The 21,839-nt window shown below is 45.2% G+C and overlaps 1 protein-coding gene and 1 long non-coding RNA gene across 2 annotated transcripts; both read right to left on the reverse strand.

Annotated features, from left to right (window-relative positions):
• Window positions 1-902: 902 nt before the first annotated feature.
• LOC135902129 (putative transferase CAF17 homolog, mitochondrial) lies at window positions 903-3,118 on the reverse strand. Its single transcript, XM_065432058.2, has one exon. It carries the CDS (start codon window positions 2,964-2,966, stop codon window positions 1,875-1,877), a length of 1,092 nt encoding a protein of 363 aa, XP_065288130.1. The 5' UTR covers window positions 2,967-3,118; the 3' UTR covers window positions 903-1,874.
• Window positions 3,119-7,391: 4,273 nt separating this feature from the next.
• On the reverse strand, window positions 7,392-21,442 carry LOC135902128 (uncharacterized). The gene is made up of 3 exons (XR_010564424.2): window positions 21,317-21,442; window positions 20,261-20,398; window positions 7,392-12,923 (listed from the first exon to the last, which is right to left on the reverse strand). It is a non-coding gene; the product is annotated as an uncharacterized lncRNA (long non-coding RNA).
• Window positions 21,443-21,839: the final 397 nt, after the last annotated feature.

A 21,839-nucleotide genomic window follows, 5' to 3' on the forward strand; every position in this document is an offset into this window, starting at 1 on the left:
CTGCGTGCGATGCTTCATCCCCACTACACACAGATGTTTTTCATAGTTTTGCTTTGCACTGCATAGCAAAGACCTCATGGAAAAATTGTACATGAAACAGCAACTACTACATTTTCGGGATGCTCATCTTAAAACGTGCTAATTTCAGGATTCCTACTAAATGGAGGGCACATCTGGAGCAGTCACTCGCTTCAACTGCTATTTCTGCGTGGAATCGAAACCAGTGATTTTGTTACTCCGGCACTTGCAGAGCAATTTAAAACGTTTTGATAAAGAACTGTGCGTAGTGCATTCATTTTTTGTACCATTGTTTTGATTGCGAAGAGATCAGGCTATTGAATTTTGCTTTTGTGTTCCAAGTTATTTTTCGTAAGCTGACACACCTGTCAAAAGTGCTGCATCTATGTTAAGAAAATTCTAGAAAACTACCACAAACTTATTTAACAAATGACTAGAACCAGGCACACCATGTGCTGGCAAAACGCACCCATCATGTCCAATGCACACAAACATATAGCAAACTATTGCTCTCTAACATCGCTCGGTATGTAGTGAGGACAGTGCACTTCAAAACTGGACAGGTACCCAAGTACAATGCACAACTCTGCATGTTGCCAACAGTAATAGGACATGTTGACAAAGCGCTGGAATTTTCTGTATCTATGTCTCACCTGCACTCGATATGTTCTGTTATGAAAATCACCCACTAAACAAATGCCATATCGTAGCGGTAAGACCATAAATATTAAGTATATACCTGATTAAATCTTGTGTGCAAAGTGCACGATTGTTCTGCTCATTTTCAACTTACCCTTTGAGCTGTGAAAATTAATGAGCTAGTCGGAAACATTAGTCTAACAATAGTGACCTAGCAGGAATTTAACATGGCTGAAGACCATATCACCTTTAAAGTTATTCGCCTCATCTGGTAGATTTTATAAGACAAAACTGTTCTTGCCAATTGTACACAAACTGCAGGATTATCATTACAAGCAGGAATTTAAATCAGCCAGATGAACTTCAGACAGTAGTACTTAGTTTGACATTGAAATAAATTCTGGGGTTTGACGTGCCAAAACCACGTTATGATCATGGGGCACGCCGTAGTGGGGGACACCAGACTAATTTTCATCACCGGTGGTTCTTTAAAGAGCACCCAATGCATGGTACGTCGGCGTCTTTCCATTTTGTCTCCATAGAAATGCGGCCGCCGCAGCCAGGATTCATTCCCGCACCTTTCGGCTTATCAGCTCAATGCCAAAGTGACTACACCAACACTCGAGTATATATTCGTGACATGTTCATGCTCAGGTAAGCCCTACATGTTGAAGGTCACTTCCTGAGGTGTCCCAAATCCAGGATTTTCATGGATGGTACCAAACTTGTAGCCAGCAATGGCTTGGTTAGAGATGGAAAAATACGAGTTTTTGGGCTTTGTCCTTGGAAGCATGGTCTAGTACAAAACCGTGCACAGTGCTACAAAAAACTAAATGGAACATGATGGCAATTGCAGCAGAGTATGTGCTGTGCATGTTTCCAATTCGTCAAGATTCCACCGACTCGCCGAGTTGCGTCAGTAGCATTGGAGTTCTGTTGAAGTTATGCAGAAGAAAACTACAGCCGGCGTTTGGAAATAATCATCTACAACGGGAAAGCCGTGTCGGGCCGGGCACTGCATACTCCCCGATCACGCAACGTGACTGCGACTATTACTGAAAGTCTGTAAGGCGTACGTGCGCTGGTGGCATACGTCATCCCACGCTTGTCCACAGGGCAAACATCGACACTAGCGGCCTCTGCACTTCCGAAGGACTAGGTACACGCTGGCACAAACAGGGGCACGAGGTTCGGCCCGGGCGTAGCTAGATCGAGGTCTACGTGGTCGCCTGCCCCTCGGCGACTGCAGCGGCCGGCCTCGCGACCTGGCGCGGCCACCACCCAGGCTTGGTGACGCTCAGCGGCACGCCCTCCACCTGCAGCGTGTCGGCGGCCAGGGCCTCCCGGACGCGCAGCAGCGCCAGTCCCAGCGGACCCCGGTGCGCGCGAAGCTTGCCCAGCGCCGCGCCGGCCGCGTCCCGCACGACCGCGTCAGGCGGCAGCGACGTGCTCGGTTCGTGCAGCATCACGACCGGCATGAGCCGCTTGCGCACCACGCCCGTGTGGTGGGTTCGCGCCGTGAGCTCCTGACCCACGTAGCAGCCCTTGTGGAAGCTCACGCCGCCCATGTAGTCCGCGTTGCACTCCAGGGGAAAGCAAGCCGCCGGAGGAAGCTCGCGAAGCCCTTCGCCCACGCCCAGCTGCATTCGAAGGTGCGCGTAGCTCGGTTCTTTGCCTTCGGCAGCGGGCACCAAAGTCGGGTCGGCGCTCGTCAGGTCCTCTCCGGCGTCCGCTAGCACTCGCGACCCCAGGAGGCCGAGCCTCGGATCGCGCACAACGCAGCGGCCCTTCGTCGTGTACGGCCAGTGATCGCTAGCGGGCGGCGGTTCATCCACAGCGCCGCAGAACGGGTGGAAGACGGCCCACACGTCCAGGTCGTCGCACGGCCCGATCTCGATGGGCTTGCGCAAACGGTAGAGTTGGAGTAGTCGCAGCAAGCCCTGGCGGGCATCGGCGTCACACTCGACGAGCACTTCGTCTTCGCCGGTCCCCGGTCGGTAGATGATCAGGTCGTAGAGGACGCGCCCGACGCTATTCAGCATGAGCGCGTACATGCAACGGCGGGGCTTGCCGCCAGCCACCCCTTCCGTCGCACTCAGGTGCCGCGTGTCGTTGGTGACCAGACCCTGCAAGAAGGCGAGGTTCTCGGCACCGCGAAGTCGCACCAACTTGCGCGACTTGGCCAGCTGCTCGCAAACGATCAGTCTCTGGTGGTCACTCTTCCTGCACAGGTGCCGCCGCGCCGAGGTCGAGACGTTGGCTAGGGGACGCGGAAGCTTCGCGGTGGCAATTGTGACGAAGCTCTGCATCTTGTAAGACCGAAAGGTCGATGCTGTCTACAGCAACGTCATTCTATAGCAACGCGAAACTGGCACTTATGCTGGCACAGAACCGGCGTTACCGTCGCTGTCTCGGTAAAACATGCGGTAAAGCCAACCTGAACATCGCCCCCGAGTGCTCCGTGATCGCTGCGCATGCGTGAGCTGAGAGAAGGTGAGAAAGGAGAACAGCTCTTTTTTGCAGGATGTGACGTCACATTGTTGCTTGTTTTTGCTTTTTTGAAAGAGCTACCCGAGCTACTCTCGAACGTAGATTAGCCATTGCCGTCGTGTCGGCTACAAGACGTTCTGCGCGCGCTTGGCGCGCTTTTGTGCGTGTCGAGAGCGTATAACGTGCGAGCGCAGTTTGACTTGAGCAATTGTGGGCTTGGACTCCGTGAGACTTGCTTTCGTCATATGCGAGTTAGGGGCTTGCCGACAGGTAAACCGCCGCTGAACTTAGGTGAATACCTTGTTTTTCGTGGTCCTGAAATAAATAGCGCGTCGCTGCGATGGTGACTTCAGTCGAGTGCGGCAATTGCTGCGCATTACGGGCGATTTAATTGCACAATACGTGCTGCATTATCGGTGCAGATAGAGAAAACTTATCCTGTGAGCCTTACTTCCGTCAGTCAGTCGGGTAGATGTTTCGCTCTTATCCAGTGCACATTTCTTGATATCCACTAACGATCTGCTTCAAATATCAACGAACTGTCTATTGTATTGATCGTGCAGATGTTTTTTTTTTTAATTCACACAACTGGCGATGGGCAGCAGTGTTACGGCCGTGAGTTTTCCTTTCGAGCAAACCTTTTCAAATTGAAGTTTTCGCTCATGTTCGCGAGATATAGCAAATTTAAGTGTTACACCCGCTGCTGTATTTTTCGATTCCATGTGACCTAGATTTAAGCTGCCTCAGGTTGTATTAACGCGCGCAGAGGCTTTTCGAAAAATAGTTGTCACCTGAGAAATCAATGCAGCGTGCCAGTTCTTTTGGAATGGTGCTATTTGTGAAATTGATCACATTTCCCCTAGTCATGCTCAACTACTTACTGGTCAGATGCTTGAACTTCCGAAGAAGTATTTGTAAAGTTTCCCTTCCAATTCAGCATTGTAACCGACGGTTCTCGGAAGTATGAGTGGTATTTGGCCCTGCAACACTGCCATGAGTTCAAGTTCAAATTGTGCCCACCGACTGTCTATCCCTGTGCCAATAGAAAGCAAAGAACTCATTTCTCAATTGTCGCAACATTTCTTTTTCATTCCATCTTCAAGAAATTTGTTTACTTCTTTTCCTGGTCATTGTGGACTTGCACACATTGAAGTTTTGGATAGTTTGGCAAAAGCATTGCATAGTGGGCCTGTAGGTTTTTTTTTTTTGTATTTAGCGCATTGTTCTTCTGACTGGACAAATTAAGTAACTGCATTACAAATATTTCACTTCCTTAGAATGTCTGTTCCATGTGCCTCATAACAGTACACAGTTGAATTTGGCACATGCACCTTCATATGACCAAGTGTAGGTTTGTATTGCAATGGAAATAAGAACATGAGTGCTTCAATTGTCTTCATCACATTGCTGATGCCTTCAATGTATGAAAATGGCTTGTAACAATATTGCTGTGTTTCATGTGAGGATATGGAATAGAATAACTTTCTTCTTTTATGCTGAAGGTATTCACCCCTTTTGCCTGTTGGGCTTCAAATCTTGTAGAAAATGGTGTGAGCAGCCTGGGGTGTGCCTGAAGAGCAATGCTAGTTGATCATATTGTTGCTGCTGGGAAGATGACATATTAGGCACATTTTCTTCATACAATTAATACAAATGTTTCCATCTTTCCCCTTGTGGCTCAATCGTAGTAGACCTGTTCGTTTTTCAGTTACTTTGTTGTTTATTTTTGTTACATATCAGTGTTATGTACTATCAAGTTAGTGGGAATATAAAGCTATTTGATGTTGTATTCATAGGGAATCCTAGCCGATCCGTCGTCATGGGCATGTGCCATATGTCACAGGCAACAGTCATTTTAGTCTCTCTTCTTATGGTAAAAGTATCCCAAAGCCTATTTTGTATGCTTGCAGATGAGTTGAGATTTACACATCAATGCCAGCTCACAAAGCATCTAATACGGCAATCAGCCAGCCACCTCTGCAGATGGAGAATTCTGCAGTTTCCAATCATACTGTTTCTGTTGTCCTTGGCAGAGATGTTGATTGTACACAGAGGGAATATATTGTTGGACAATAAAAATAACTTGTCATGACAAGGGCAATATATGGTAGAAATTATAATAGGCTATGACCAGCATTAGCGCAAGCCCTGCGGTATCTAAAAAATGAGTAAAGTGCTGGTTTTCATATGCTATAGCTGCAGTGTGCATTAAGCTCAAAACTCCCTTCTTGGCAACATAACCCAGGAATGCCCACTCCAAACACTCTTGCACATGCACTTTGACAGCATCTGCTTTGACCTACCTAATTGCATATCAGTAAAGATGTGTCTAGTTCACTAAAGACTGACAATGCTGCATTCGAATAGAAACAAACTGTTCTCGAAAAGTTCTTGAAACCAGTCAAGCAGGTTTTTGAGAACTTTTAATCTGGCAAAATGACAAAATGAAAGTTATTTGAAATAAGTGATGCAATGCTGATGAGGTTTGGGCATGCATTTCAACGTGCTTGGCCTTCATTATCTCTAGTCATAGTGAACTTGCCAAATTGGCAAGGATCTTGAATGGATTCTTCACTAGACCCAACTATTTTGTTGCTGCCCTATATTGTCTCTATAGGAAGAGTGCACAACAAAAATCTTGTGGCTTCCTGTTATCATAACACTCTATAACTTCCTTAGATGTAGGGCCATTTGATATTCACCAATAAATACTTCCACAGGATTTAGATGATGCCTTTAAATATGTGTCCCTCATGCTTACATGTAAAAGAGCACTGACATTTAACTTTTGGACTGAATTTTTTTATATCAATCTGGTTCCAAATGGCAGCTTTTATGACCACACCATGCCACTGAAAGCTGCATGTGCTTTGAGTGATTCTTTGTGTGCTAAGACTTGCTTCACTAAATAAATTTTCTTATGACTCTTCTCAAACATCTAAATTAAAATTAATTTAATTCTAGTGTTCTATAAATCACAACCACGATACGATTACGAGGCATGCCATAGTTGCGAACTCCGGCTTAACTTTAATCGCCTGAGGTTTTTAACATGCACCCACTCCACAGTGTGCACCAAGACATAAAGACCAATGTTGTGCTGCATAGTGGTCCTAACATGCTCAGTTTTCAATGACCTAATAATGGCATCGCTTACTGATGAACAACTGCAGCATGCATCATTTGTTTGTGACCTACCATGCAATGTTGTCACCAGATTATGGGGCCACACTGCCTTTGGCACATGTTTAAATGTTGGCGTTTAGGATATATTTGTTGCGCATAAAAGGAATTTGAAGTTTTGTAGTGTAGTTAACTGAATGACAGCTACACACGCATAAGAAAAAAATTGTGGCAGGACTACTTAAACTCTGCAGTGTTTGAGTTTGACCAATTCTTGCGATTTTGCGCATTTCAGATGACTGCAGGTCATTCATTACAGTTATACCAGCTTTTGTACTTTCTAGACATGCTGTTTGCCCCGGTTTTATACAGTGATCATAGATAGCCACACCACACCATGTTGGTAGAAGAATTAAGAATTTTAGTGAAATGGGGTTGCTCCATGTTGAGGTGCACCAGCAGGTCATAGTTAAATGGAAGCCAGAAGCAGCAGCATTTTAAGGTATTGTGCTGCACCATGTAAAGTCAAATTATTGTGCCCCCCTCCACTCTCGCTGGCAAAACCTGCTGGTGAAGCATTGTGAGCAAGCTTTCGAGGTATGCTGCGCTCTTTCCAAAACAGCGTCCGAGGCAGCCATCAATTTTGCCTACAGGACGAAAAGTCCCTGGCCAGGAGTGCATCGAACATACGGAAATAGCTGTCAATTGTGCTGCTGAACTTCTAGAGATTTATAGTTTTGACCTCAGGTTGCAGAACACAGCAATGCTATAGCAAGCAGTGTGGTGAAAGCTGTTTCACGGCTCTACCACGGCATAGCCAGCACTGCATGCATATACTATACACAAGCATGAGGTTTTAGCAGCATTAACAGTAAATTGTATTTGTACAACTTCACTCTGTCTTTAACACTGCCAGGCTTTAAAATACATGAGAAGAGGTCACTGTCTTTCATTTGATGTGTTTATACAAAAAAAAAAAAAGTGTGTGCATGGAAGGGGTTAAGGCTCCTTTGTCAAGCCAAAATGCTTCCTGGCATGATAAAGTGAAGCCTTGTGCATTTCAGTCTGCAGTTGCTCACTGCACTTTCAAAAGCGCAATCAGCACAGAGAGCACAGGAAAACACACAAGCAATGGTTCAGCAATTTATTTGAAACAAATGCAACTTTGTTTTACAGAAAGACCACATTCCAAAAAAGCAACCACATGCATATATTTGCAGACAATACAGCCAACTTATGTTAATTGTACAGATGTTAACATGCCCTTCCTTTATATGTGGAAATGTTTCAAGTCTCAAAGTGTGCCCCTACTTTGTAGCTTGTCCTTGGAACAATGGATGATTCAAACAAATGCTAAATTTAGCACCATTGCCACACTGATAGAAGAAAACTACATATTAAAATGGCAACTTCTTGGAGAACAGAAAAGGGTGTATAGTAAACTTCCAATAATCTGACTACGTTAATTTAATTTTTTCAGTTAATTCGAACCTGGCCGACGCCCATGCATTTCTATGGGATTAAACATTCATCATTTCGATCCTAAAACTGGCATGCGCCGGATAATGCGCACTTGACCAGACCCCAATAATGACCCCTTTTAGTGGCAGCGCATGTCTCAGTAGAGCTTAGGGGACAGTGAATGCGTTAAACAAATGCTATCTCCTCTCTGAAATGCCTATTTTTGACCCACCCGAAAAAGATTTTCAAGGAGTAGCGGTAGCTGACAATGTCCGTTTGTGGTACTTATCTGATTCTAATGAACACTTTTTGTTTTAGAAGGACATTGAGACGAAAATTGTCTAGCTGTGCAATCGATTGCGAAACTAAAACCGTGGTTGTAGCATTCGTATGCTTTACCACATATCATGGCTGTAATACGGCGAAGCTCGTTTTAGAAAATCAGCTGCCATTCTAAAAAATGAGGTACATGTAGGTTTCTACTTTGGTTTGGAGTTAAGTCATTTCTACTTTAGTTTTATACTGTGGACAAATAGAAATTTGATGCACGTTCGTTTCAGAGGCGTGTTACTCAAGCACATATTGCCGAATGAATCAACGGTGCTTCAGCAGATTTTTGCATCTTAATTCGACCCGTCAGTCTCGTGAGGGTAGAATTAATGGAAGTTGATTGTATAAATTGCGTGATGAAGCACCAAGAAAGTTACTTTGCTCAGGTAGTGAAAAAAGCATGGAAAAAGTGCTTCACACAACATCCACTGATGTTCTGTTGCCGATGCAAAAGCTGCCTCCCTTATCTGGAACAGAATAAATTCCTTTCGAAGGCAAAATAAAAAACAGAAAGAGAAGTCATCAAGGCATTCCACATCCATCTTATTCAGTCTTTACAGTGTTGCTACATCACCATTTGTTAAGCCTCCTATGCCAAAAAAAATTGTCGGAAATAAGATGACCTGATTCCCATGTTTTTCATCATCCAAGCAGTGTTTACTGTCAATTATTACTGCTTTCTGTAACCTCACCTGTAAATACTGTATGTTGACCTATATGTTAACACTGAGCTATACGATAAGCTTAGTGAAAGTTAAAAAAGAATACTGGATGTTCATTTCTGTTTTTTTTTAGACATAAGAAGAAGCGTAAAAGTGAGCCACATTTGCAAAATGCTTGAATAAACAGCAACTACCCCGGTCATGCACTAATTGTGGCCATGCTGACCCTGCAAACTTCTTAATCTCATCCATCCACCTAACTTTCTGCCGCCCCCTGCTATGCTTCCCCTCTCTTGGAATCCAGTCCATAACCCTTAATGACCATCGGTTATCTTCCCTCCTCATTACATGCCCTGCCCATGCCGATTTTTCTTGATTTCAAGTAAGATATCAATACCTCGCGTTTGTTCCCTCACCCAATCTGCTCTCATCTTATCCCCTTAACGTTACACCCATCATTCTTCTTTCCATAGCTCGATGTGTCGTCCTCAGTTTAAGTAGAACCCTTTTTATAAGCCTCCAGGTTTCTGCGCCGTAGGTGAGTACTGGTAAGACACACCAGTTATACACTTTTCTCTTCAGGGGTAATGGCAACCTGCTGTTCATGATCTGAGAATGCCTGCCCAACACACCCCAGCCCATTCTTATTCTTCGGATTATTTCTGTCTCATGATCCGGATCCGCAGTCACTACCTGCCCTAAGTAGATGTATTCCTTTACGACTTCCAGTGCCTCGCTGCCTGCCTATTGTAAACTGCTGTTCTCTTCCGAGACTGTTAAACATTACTTTAGTTTTCTGCAGATTAATTTTTAGACCCACTCTCCTGCTTTGCCTCTCCAGGTCAGTGAGCATGCATTGCAGTTGGTCCCCTGAGTTACTAAGCAAGGCAATATCATCAGCGAATCGCAAGTTACTAAGGTATTCTCCATTAACTTTTATCCCCATTTCTTCCCAATCCAGGTCTCTGAATACCTCCTATAAACACGCTGTGAATAGCATTGGAGAGATCGTATCTCCCTGCCTGACACCCTTCTTTATTGGGATTTTGTTGCTTTCTTTATGAAGGACTACGGTGGCTGTGGAGCCGCTGTAGATATCTTTCAGTATTTTTACGTATGGCTCGTCTACACCCCAATTCCATAATGCCTGCATGACTGCTGAGGTTTTGACTGAATCAAACACTTTCTTGTAATCAATGAAAGCTATGTATAAGGTGTGGTATTAAAATGACATCTTTCGTCTCCTGCGATAGCTTACTGGCATCCTGTCTAACGAAGTTACAAACTACTTCTATTGCACACTCCTTAATGATGCCCATAAGATTTTCGTTCATTGCTTCAACCCTAAGGTTCTCTTCCCGAGTTAAAGCCCTATACCTCTTCTGTAGCTTGATCCGAAATTCCTCTATTTTCCCTCTTACCGCTAACTAATTGATCGGCTTCTTATGTACCAGTTTTTTCCATTCCCTCCTCAAGTCTAGGCTAATTCGAGATCTTACCATCCTATGGTCACTGCAGCGCACCTTGCTGAGCACGTACACATCTTGTATGATGCCAGGGTTAGCACAGGGTATGAGGTCTATTTCATTTTTAGTCTCGCCATTAGGGCTCCTCCACGTCCACTTTCGGTTATCCCGCTTGCGGAAGAAGGTATTCATTGTCCGCAAATTATTCCGTTCTGCAAACTCTACTAATAACTCTCCCCTACTATTCCTAGAACCTTTGCCATATTCGCCCACTGACTTTTCTCCAGCCTGCTTCTTGCCTACCCTGGCATTGAAGTCGCCCATCAGTATAGTGTATTTTGTTTTGACTTTACCTATCGCCAATTCCACGTCTTCATAAAAGCTTTCGACTTCCTGGTTATCATGACTAGATGTACGGGTGTAGACCTGTATGACCTCAATTTGTACCTCTTATTAAGTTTCACAGCAAGACCTGCCACCCTATCGTTAATGCTACACAATTCCTGTATGTTACCAGCTATATCCTTATTAAACAGGAATCCGACACCTAGTTCTCATCTCTCTGCTAAGCCTTGGTGGCACAGCATGTGCCCGCTTTCTTAGCACTGTATATGCTTCATTTGTCCTCCCAACCTCACTGAGCTCTATTATATCCCATTTAATGCCCGCTAATTCCTCCAATAGCACTGTTAGACTCTCCTCACTAGAAAACATTCTAGCGTTAAACACTGCCAGGTTCAGATTCCAATACCAGCCTGTCCAGATCCAGAGATTCTTAGCACGCTCTGCTGCATCACAGGTCTGACCACCGCAATGGTCAGTTGCTTTGTAGCTGCTGGGGACTGAGGGCCGGGATTTGATTGTTCTATTCATATAGAAGGTTGTGGCCAAGTACTGCACCAAGGTGGCCAATCCTGCTCTGGTGAGGGAGTGCATTACCGGTTCTGGTCACAGGGGTCAGGCCACCAGGCCTGTTTATACAGCTGTATCAACATGTGGATTTTTTTTTATCCAGTGGAAAATTGCGTGGCACCGGGATTTGAACCACAGTGCTTTTGCACATGAGGCAGATGCTCTACCTCTATGCTATCACATCGGGGCGCAAGTAGTAAGTAATTATACAGAAAGCGTTTTATGTACTGTAATTGGAGGATTGGAGTAGATTAGTTCGACCACTCAAGGAGTGGGAATGGTTCAACTGTCAGAACTCCGACAAAAGGACTGGAATCACATAAACCACAACTCTGAAGGAATGAAGTGGGAATAGAATGGAGCGCCCCCACTCTGCAATTCTGCGCCATGCCGATATATCCTGTTCTTGGGCAATGCCAACGCAGCTCTAGAACCACAAAGACGACCGCACTACCAAGGCGAAACACATCAAAGGCCCGTCAGCGGCTGCATGAGCACGTGCTGCCAACGAGCAATCCTGCACAACACACACACACACACATATATACACACACGCAGTGCACAGACTGGTACCCTAGGTAGGGGCTAGGACTCGCAAAAACTATGGTGTTATCCACAACTGTGACGAGTACCAGGCCACCGAACTCCTTGCCCTGTGCACGTTGCTGTCTATCTTCATGAGCCTAGATCCTGATGCAACCACTGGTGCCACGCTGCTATTTTCAAAGGCCACCACTAGGTGAAGCGCCAGGGACCGCCCAGGCCAGGGGACATCGGCTTGGTCCGATACCCAAACGACAGTAAACTTCGAATTGACAGGACTACAAATTGGATTAGTAAATTCTTAAAGAGACACTAAAGTGAAAAATGATTTCTTCTGCATCAGTAAATTACCGTTCTACAACACCAAAAACACCACTCTTACATCGATAAGACGTTTGGTAAGCCAGAAAAAGCGCAAAAACGAAATACGGGTGGCGATGCCTACTTAAGTTCCCGTACCTAGGGGCTGTGACATCTTAGATTTTGATGACATCTTCTAGGGCCTACTAATTATATATCGCGGTACAGATTGACTACATTGTGTTCTAAAGGAACCAAATATTAAACATGCCAAGTTTCGGGAACCTTTATTCAGCCAACGCGGCCCAAATGCGAAAACATACTTTGGAATCCCTGACGTCACGCTGACATACCGGCGCTCGGGTTTCGGCACGAAATTCAAATACTGATACTTGGAACTTCATTTTCTCATCTATTAATCAAACTATCTTTTTGAAATGACTGCCTGCAGGGTTCTCAAACAATGCTGCATTAGTCTAAATTGATTTATTGTTTCGCTTTAAAGTCCCTTTAACTAACCGGTACCAATTTGTAACTACTAATTAACTTTCTTCTCCGCGATCGCTAGTAAGATCTGGTGTGCCACAAAGCTCTGTATTGGGACCAATTTTATTCCACCACAAACATGGCTCCACACAATAGTGTTGTTTGAAAACATATGTGAGTACATATGCTTGTATTTGACAGCGAGAATAATTAAGAGTCAGTAAGCAATGTCAAATACATGCAATCTGGCTTACAAAACAAAAGGAACTGGTCACTATTTAGTAACAGTTTTCCTTTGTGTGAAACAACTTCACCCTTGAAAAGTTCCTCATTCTACAAAGGTTTATATAGTGAAATATAGAAATATCTGGATGTATTTGAGTTATCACCTGGCCCAAGGAACTTCTACTGGCAGCCTGTCTCGATCTCGCAATTCCTGGCACTGCCCAATATACAGCATGCTTGACTGCTGCAGTGGTCAAGTGCTCTGCAGCTGTAGGAAACCGAGGGATAAGGGTTGATTGCACAATTTATGGCATTTCCAAATTTTTAACTTAGTACCATCTCTATACTATGTTGACACTATGCCACTAGACCATTGCTGTGCTGCAGTCATCATAATATTAATTACTCATCGTATACACAAGCTATACAACTGTTTAGGCAAAATTTAAAACTGCGCGAGGAAGACAGGACGTGAACTGAAACATAGACACACACAAAGCACAGGCTTCCAACTGGTTTTATTTTGTGAAAGCAAAGAATATATAAGGTACTTCAATATAGCAAAACAAGGAACAATTGCAAATAATTTGCGCACGAGGTATTGACGAAAAATATCAAGGCCATGTATGCATTAAGAGTGCAGGAGCGTCTTAATGTGCCAATCTAAGACTTTAATTCTTTCCTTGAGAATCTCCTCTTGCAGTGCAGGAGCTGCGACAGCAAAAGCTGCCTGCCTTATGAGGAACAGAATAAATTCCTTTCGAAGGCAAACTCAAGAACAGAAAGAGAAGTCATCAAGGCATTCCACATTGCTAAAAGTTGTGACAAGTTAGCTCACCTTTTTGATCCCTATCAAGGAAAGAAATAGAATTCTTAGATGGGCACATTGGGACTCTACTGCGCTCTTAATGCACAGGTGGCCTTGCTATTTTTTGTCACTGCCTCGTGCACAATTTATTTGCGAATGTTCTTTGTTTTACCATTTTGAAGAACCTTATAAACTCTCTGCCTTCACCAAACAAAGCCAGTCGGAAGTCTGCACTTTGTGCATGCATCTATGTTTTTGTTCATGTCCTGTCTTCCTCGCAGAGTTTAAAATTTTGCTGAAGCTACGAGCTGATTAGCCCAAAACATGCCTTACTTCAGTGTACAGCTGGACTTGTTGGTAAAGCTACACAATGCAGCTCAAGTGTGTGTCCGCTCTTCCATGTTCTCATGATGTGGCTCAGCCTTGAGTGCAAGTGTAGTTTCAATACTGGCTACTATATTTTGATGACTAATATAATTTCTATCTTCAACTTCCAGCCAGACAGAGTACCTCATACTACATTCTGAACATTGCTGCAGTGTAGCAGGATTTCTGTCTAATGCATTGGCCTCTACCACCAAATGCCTGAGAAATTAAAAAAAATTATGTAGATTCCAAGCACAGTGGGGATTCATGTTACAGGAGGCATACTGTAGGTAAATGGCTACATAGTGTTGGTTCGGGTTCTTCCAAACATTGCAGTGTTGACCAATGTGTTTGTGTATGGTGAGTGATTGCATATATGACACAAGCTTTGTGAGGAGAGTACGAATACAAAGGCATGGTTTCTTTGCCTCTTTCCTAACACTTTGTGGCGGCTGCTGTTTTGACGAGTGGAAAACTTGGCTTATGCAGTATGCACAAATGGGTTTGAGACTTTTAAGACCAAATTCCTTGAGGCAAAGTTTAGCATGGAGCCAGTTTTGTCACAAGGAAGTTATTCCTACTCACACATGCCTGTTTTTTTCACTTAGTTTCAGGTCCACCTAAATTATTGCCTTCATAACAGCCGTCACATATAATATGGTAGGATCAATCTTTGTATTAATCATTCGAGTATTGAAATCTAAAAGTTTGCAGGAGTGTAAAAGGACAGGAGGACAAGAGGAGAGAGGAGAAGAGAGGTTGCAGTGTAACAGAAATAGGCAAGCACTAATTGAGCGACAAGACCACTGGACACAGGAAAAGCAGATTTAGCTGAAACACAGCAGCCTGTAAGGAAGAGACGGAACATAATTCTTTGTGAAGCTTAGTCTGCATCACAGTTTTATATACCATCGGAGATCATGAACATGCCAGAGGCAAAGCATACTGTTACGGGGATGTTGGGAGTATAGAAAGACTGTATTTACAATATATATTGTCACGTGATAGTGACGGTTGAGAAGGCAGCAAAACTATGATTAATGAAACGAGCGTTTTATTGGGCGAACTTGTGCCCTCAAAAGAGGCTACACTCAAAGAAGGATGGTAGCGGCGAACACGATCGGGGGTCGTCGAAAATCTGATGAGCGGGTCAAGCGCGTCGGCTTTTATACATCTGTCGTCGAATGTTCCAGAGCAGTCACTGGGACCTGCGTGCCTTCCACAATGTTTCACATTATTTGCATCGCGCACACATGCAATCAGATAACACAAGTTGCGGTGAAAGACAGTGGACGGAACCATCGATAACATTCCAGAAACTTCTTTTACATGCAGGCATGTCCTGTGCTGTGCGATAACATTTGGGCGAGAAGTGGTCGCCCAATAAAGATGAAGTACACGTGTCAATATACAAGATGAGGCAGAGTAGTTAAGATGGCTGACCACCAACAGCACGCAGCAGCCAGCGTGCTGCGGTCTTCTTCCTCTCTTTTTTCATCCTTCCGTAACAGGACCCCCGGGTGGTGAAGCGCCGTCTCGGCTCATGGTAGGCAATGAATCGCGAGCGAAGCATGGCTTCAGCCGCGAAACATGCACGACGTCAACAGGCGTCGGACTTGAGGATGCATCAAACTGAAGCGGCGAAATCTCGTAATTTACGTCGTTAACTTGACTTAGGACTTCATAAGGCCCTGTGTAGCGAGAGAGACGCTTCTGGGAGAGGCCAACCCGACGACATGGTGACCAAAGGAGCATCCAAGCACCTGGCGCGAACTTAACATCACGATGGCACAGTCATAACTCTTTTGGTATATGCTGCGGGGCTAATAAACGAGATCAGGTGACTTGACATGCCCTGTGAGCGCGATCGATGACTTTACGAGCATACTCAGTTGCAACACGTGGCACAGAAGGGAGGATGGTGTCAAAGGGCAAAGTGGGGTCACGACCATACAAAAGATAAAAGGGTGAATATCCTGCAGTGTCACTTTGGGACAAGTTATACACAAACGGCACATAGGCCAGCGTGGCGTCCCAGTCGCGGTGATCATTGGAGACCTACATTGACAGCATCTCTGTGATTGTTCGGTTGAGACATTCCATAAGACCGTTTGTTTGTGGGTGGTAGGCGGTGGACAGCTTATGCTCAGTGGCACAAGAGCGAACGAGATCATCGACAACTAGAGACAAGAATGAGCAGCTGCGGTCTGTAATAACTGTCGAGGTGCACCATGGTGGAGAATGACGTCGTGGAGGAGAATATCGACGATGTCTGTTGCACAACTAGTCGGCAATGCCTTTGTTATCGCATAGCGTGTCATGTAATCAGTAGCGATGGCAATCGACTTGTTAGCTCTAGTCGTCGTAGGAAAAGTGCCAGGTAAGTCAAGGCCTAAGCAAGAGAACGGTTCACAGGGAAGTTCAACTGGATGGAGTCATCCGACAGGTGGTAGGGGAGGTTTCTTCCAGCCCTGACACAATTCGTAAGTTGCAACATAACAGTGCACAAAGCAGTAGAGACCTGGCCAGAAGAACCGGCGTTGTACATGATTGTATGTATGCAAAACTTCAAGGTGTCCCACCGTTGGTGCATCGTGAAGTTGTTCAAGAGCAACAGATTGCAGATGATGAGCACGGCGAAGGAGCAAGTCAGGGCCATCAGCATTCATATTGCGGTGGTAGAGGATGCCGTTGCGCAACAAGAACATGCGGCATGTGCCGTCAGTGCTGTTGGAGTGATTGCACTCCGGCAATGATGGACTGTAAGGACTCGTAGCGTTGTTGTTCGGTGCGCATGTCAGTCATGTCAGTGAAAGCCATCACGCAGGTCACCGGATCATGCACAGAAGGATCAAGTGGATCCACGGGGTGACGAGAGGCAGTTAGTGTCTTTGTGGGGGCATCCAGTCTTGTAATTGACAATAAATGAAAATTCCTGGAGCCACAAAGCCCAGCCACCAAGCCGTCTTGTCGGGTCCAAAGGGAAGACAGCCGGCAGAGTGCGTGGTGGTCTGTAACGACCAAAAATGTACGGCCGTACAAATATGGCCGGAACTTGACGACAGCCCAAACTAAAGCGAAGCACTCCCACTCGGTGATGGGGTAATTTCTCTCGGCAGGTGACAGCAGGCGGCTGGCGTAAGCTATCACACACTCCGTACCATTCTGTTGTTGATCGAGAACAGCGCCGATGCCATGTCCGCTTGCGCCAGTGTGGACTTCGGTCGGTGCAAATGGATCAAAGTGGGCAAGTATGGGAAGGGTGGTCAGAAACCTGATGAGAGCGGCAAACGCATGAGCCTGCTCCGGGCCCCATGAGAATGGCGTGTTCTTCTTTTTGATCTGTCAAAGGCCGAGCAATGTTGGCAAGGTTTTTGATGAAACGATGAAAGTAAGAACACAGGCCGAAGAAGCAGCGCACGTCAGAAGCAGAATGTGGCACAGGGAAACTGCGTATGGCACGAACTTTTTCCGAATCTGGTTGGACACCGGATGCGTCAATGAGGTGCCCCAACACGGTAATCTGACGGCGCCCAAATTGACACTTTGTGGAGTTGGAGGCCAGCTTTTCAGAAGACCGCAATAATGGCAGAGTCGGGTAAGGCAGCTGCCCAACATGGGAGAAAAAACAGCTTCGGCAAGGTAACAAAGACAGGTAGTCCATTTGTAGCATCGCAGAAGAGAGTCCATCACAAGTTCAAATGTCGCAGGAGCATCGCATAGGCAAAAGGGCATGACTTTGAATTGATATAAGCCATCCAGTGTGATGAAGGCTCTCTTCTCCAACCATTTCATCAACCGAAATCTGCCAGTAGCTGGATCGAAGATCGATGGACGATAAGTATTTAGCTCTGTGCAAGCAGTCCAAGGCGTCATCGATGCATGGTAGTGGGTAGACGTCTTTTCGCGTGATCTCATTTAAGTGGCAATAATCGACGAAAATATGCCACGCACCATCTTTCTTTTTTCACACGGATGACAGGCGTAGGGCTGGCTGATGGCTCGATGACCCCTTTGCGGAGCGTTTTGCCCACCTCTGATTGGATGACTCGACGTTCAGCATGCGATGTACGATAGGGACGCTGACAAATAGGATTTGTGTCTCCAGTGTTTATATGGTAGTGAACAACAGATGTTCAGCCTAAAGGCCTGATGCCAAAATCAAAGTTTCCACTGTACGATTCAAGCAGGAGACGTATGTGCCTGGCCTGTACAGAGGTAAGGTTAAGTGCAGTCATTTTCACAAAGTCGTCCATTAAGGAACCAGAGCTGGGCACTGCGATTGGCACTAATAAACCACTCTCAGAATTCAGACTCTCAATATCAAATTCAGAACCACTAGAAACGCTGTCCAAGAACATGCTAGCCGGAATCACTTGAGGACACAGGCTGAAATTAGTAACCGTGATTATTATTATTAACCGTGACCTGTTGGCGTTGCCGTTGCAGCAGTAGTGGGAAGTCTGGCGAATGGTTGCAAGACGCATCAGTTTTTGGCATGCTGGAATTGTCGGCACTCTTTAAAGATAACATCAACTGTATAGGAGCTTTTGCACATGAGCAGATTAAAGGCGTCGTCAGCAATCCTTAAGCACATGCCCGACCTTCTCAGCTTCTGTCATGTCGTGATCGGGTTTGCTTTACGACAAAGTGCCAGCATGTCTTGTATGTACAAGAGATAGGACTCCATGGGGGATTGGGCACAGGAGGCCTGTTCCTGTTTTGCGTAAATTTTACAGCCAGCTGGTTTGCCAAACAAATCTGTCAACTTCTCTTTGCATTGGTCCCAGCTGGTTAGCTCCTCTTCGTGGTTTTCATACCACACATTTGCCGTGCCTCTTAGGTAGAACAACAGGTTAACTAGCACAAGCGTGGGGTCCCATCTGTTGATTCCACTCACACGTTCGTACATAGCCACCCACTTTTCAACATCGGTGCCATTGGTCCCACAGAAAGTTCCAGGATCCTTGGGTTGCGCAACCACAACCTTGGCTATGCCCGATGACAAGGTACAGCAAGATGCTACTTTACCCCCAGATGTCACCTGTTATGACATTTCAAGGCAGCGAGACTGAGACTGCACTGTATTCAGCAGCACTGACAACCATGATGTAGAGGATTGACTTTACCCCTATGTACAACACATCAGCAGAATAAGAACAAGGAAATGCCCCACACAGGTGCATGGCACTAAACTGGACACACTACCTGCTGTATGCAAGAGAGAATGAGGAAGAATGAGCTTCCCGTTACACCTGAGCACCTACCTACAACTGCTTTTATGGGCACAGCATTGAAGCTGCAATTGCGGTAATGCCTAACACCACATGAAATACAAAGCACACTACGTCAATACAGAGAAACCAAAACAACTGCACACACTTCTCACCGAAGTAGACGCAACACCTGCTTTGTTGCATCTGAGCTGAAACGGGTGAATCCCAAACTCTGTGTCACATAACATCTGAACAAATTAGCTGCTACGAGAGAACCAATGCGATTAATCTGGCGCGCTATGCATGCATCTTTAGCCTAATGGGTAAAGAATTGGGCTGCTGCACTAAAGACCCAGATTAACGACCCACCATCAGGCATATTACTAACTATTATTGAGCCTATCTGACTGGATGTACGAAGAAGCCAGGAGACAGCTCATGATAATGCTTTGCATAAGAGACAACGAAGCTGAACCCACGTTTTCTCCCTTGTGCTTGCAATGCTCTACCAAGTGAGCTTCAATGGCAGTTTTCCCAATGTCAATTTTCTTGGATAGCTGCGCATATGTACTAAGCATAGCCGTGGGAGTGCTAGGCAGCAGCACTCACAGTTATGATGGCAGACGTGTAGTACCCTTTAAAACAACCGCGTTACAAAGCACATGATCTTAGAAGCTGACAACTGGCTAATAAACACTCGTTTTCTACCATGAGGCCCCAAGGCAGCCGAAATCAAAACATTTGTATCTTATGAGCGAGAAAAATCAGGGGAATCATGCAGCTCAATTTTTTGTTTATAACAAGCATGTGATGGCAACAGACAATGAAGCAACAGTGATATATATAGAAAAATGGGTTAGAGCTGACGACAATCACTGGCAGCTCACACTATAATGCTTTCTCTACAATTTATTGTCTCAAGACATCTGGCAGGAAATCCTCTGGATTCTTCTTCTACTATGTCTTTTGCAAATGAAATTTTAAATGTATGTAATACTTCATGGCAACTTAGAACACTTAAATGGTTAAGCATCTCCATACCTTAAATTTGTGGACCAGCTTTGTCACCTTTCTAGAACAATAACTCTCTGGTGTCATACATCACTCAAACCAACTAATTCTCACTCAAACTACAACTTATTAAATCTACCTTTAGATGAGCAGTACCTGCATTAGACACAGCTGCATACCCTTTTAGCAAATGGATATACATACCACGCTCAGACTGAGCAAACCAAACAAACCAACAGCAACCAGTACTTGTTTCCATTTGTCTTCAACGAGGCAGAGACAGGCCACAGGTCTCGATAAACACAACAAATATAAGGTGCAGGCAGAGGAAATAAGCAGAAGCTGTAAAGACAGCAGCAAAGTGAAACAAATTAGACAAATTTGCACACAGTCAGCGATCTGGGCCGAGGACAATGCACAACGTTACTGCCACAATGAGAAGCAAATGCTCCTCATGCAACAAGAAAAAACACGTTTTCGCTGTAAACAGCACGACTGCGCGGAGTTGGTTGTTATTCTAAAAACAGCACATACAACAATTAAAGCAGACAAGTGTCATCTGTCTTCTTGCTGTTTTTACAATATCGGTCACGGTTGCAAAGCTACGCACATGATCTATGAACGAAAGCAACGGACGTGCATATAAAGCTTGGTGAGCCGATTCATACTAATATATGTTTAATTTTGAAAGTTGCCGTAGTGATAGTAGCAGCAGCAGTAAAGTGGTTTTGTTTACCAGCTCGCTCACAACGTACGCATTGTATGATTTAACTCCACGGATCGCAAAGGAGCTACTCAGAAGCTTCAAGTGAAGGAAATACGCTTTCGTTATCTCACTGAAACGAATGAAAGCCTCTGACGCTCATACCGCGGTCAGCAGTGAGAAAAGTAATTAAATGCAGCCATGCGCTGCATGGGTAAATAGGAAGGGCATAGCGTAGTCATCCCATAGAGATGAAGAAAAATAGACTTAAGAGCGCGATAAACATCATAGGACGACATCCACGCTAGTTGATGAGTGCATGCGTTTCTGGCGCGTGGAAGATGTCGCTGTTTTTTTGTTAATTTTTTTACATCGGTGCAACGCGTAGGAACTGCAGTGTTGAAGGCACGAACGAATAAATTATACTGCGATCACTGCGGGACCTGCGACAACCGTTTCGTGTTCCTTCGAATTTCGAGATCACATCGACCACAGCTCGAATGCGCAACCGGTTTTTTACATGTCAGCAAGAGAACGGGTAATCGCACAACACTTACCGTTGCTCCAAGTACGTCGCGGTAGCACCAGCAGCTGGGCAACAAATGTCATCAAGCCCTGGCCCACCGCAGAGTCCGCAACTTGAAGCTTCTAAGCATTCGCCAAAAACTAAAAGCGGACCACAGCCATACGTACGCGCGCGAACGAGACGCAAGCCATGCGTCTGAGTTCGAGAGTAGTTATTTCAGAAAAGCAAAAACAAACAACAATGTGACGTCACATCCGGTAAAGTCAACTTGTCCTCCTTTCTCACCTTCTCTCAGCTAACGCATGCGCAGCGACCACGGAGCACTCGGGGGCGATGTTCAGGTGGTAAACCTATGGTAAAGCAACCTGCATCAAATTGGATTTTACCGCTCTTTCTGCGCATGCGTGAGGAGCCGATGTTGCGAGAGAGAAAATGTGGGGACTGGCGGTCCTTGAAATTACCACGGTTACCACCTTCTACACTGCAACGGAAATAAAAGTAGCGGTGGCACAGCGAACTAATGTATGCGACATAGAGATGGCGCTGGCACTATT

This window comes from Dermacentor albipictus, chromosome 3 (assembly GCF_038994185.2).
Source record: "Dermacentor albipictus isolate Rhodes 1998 colony chromosome 3, USDA_Dalb.pri_finalv2, whole genome shotgun sequence".
In the NCBI taxonomy this organism is placed as follows: Eukaryota; Metazoa; Arthropoda; class Arachnida; order Ixodida; family Ixodidae; genus Dermacentor; species Dermacentor albipictus.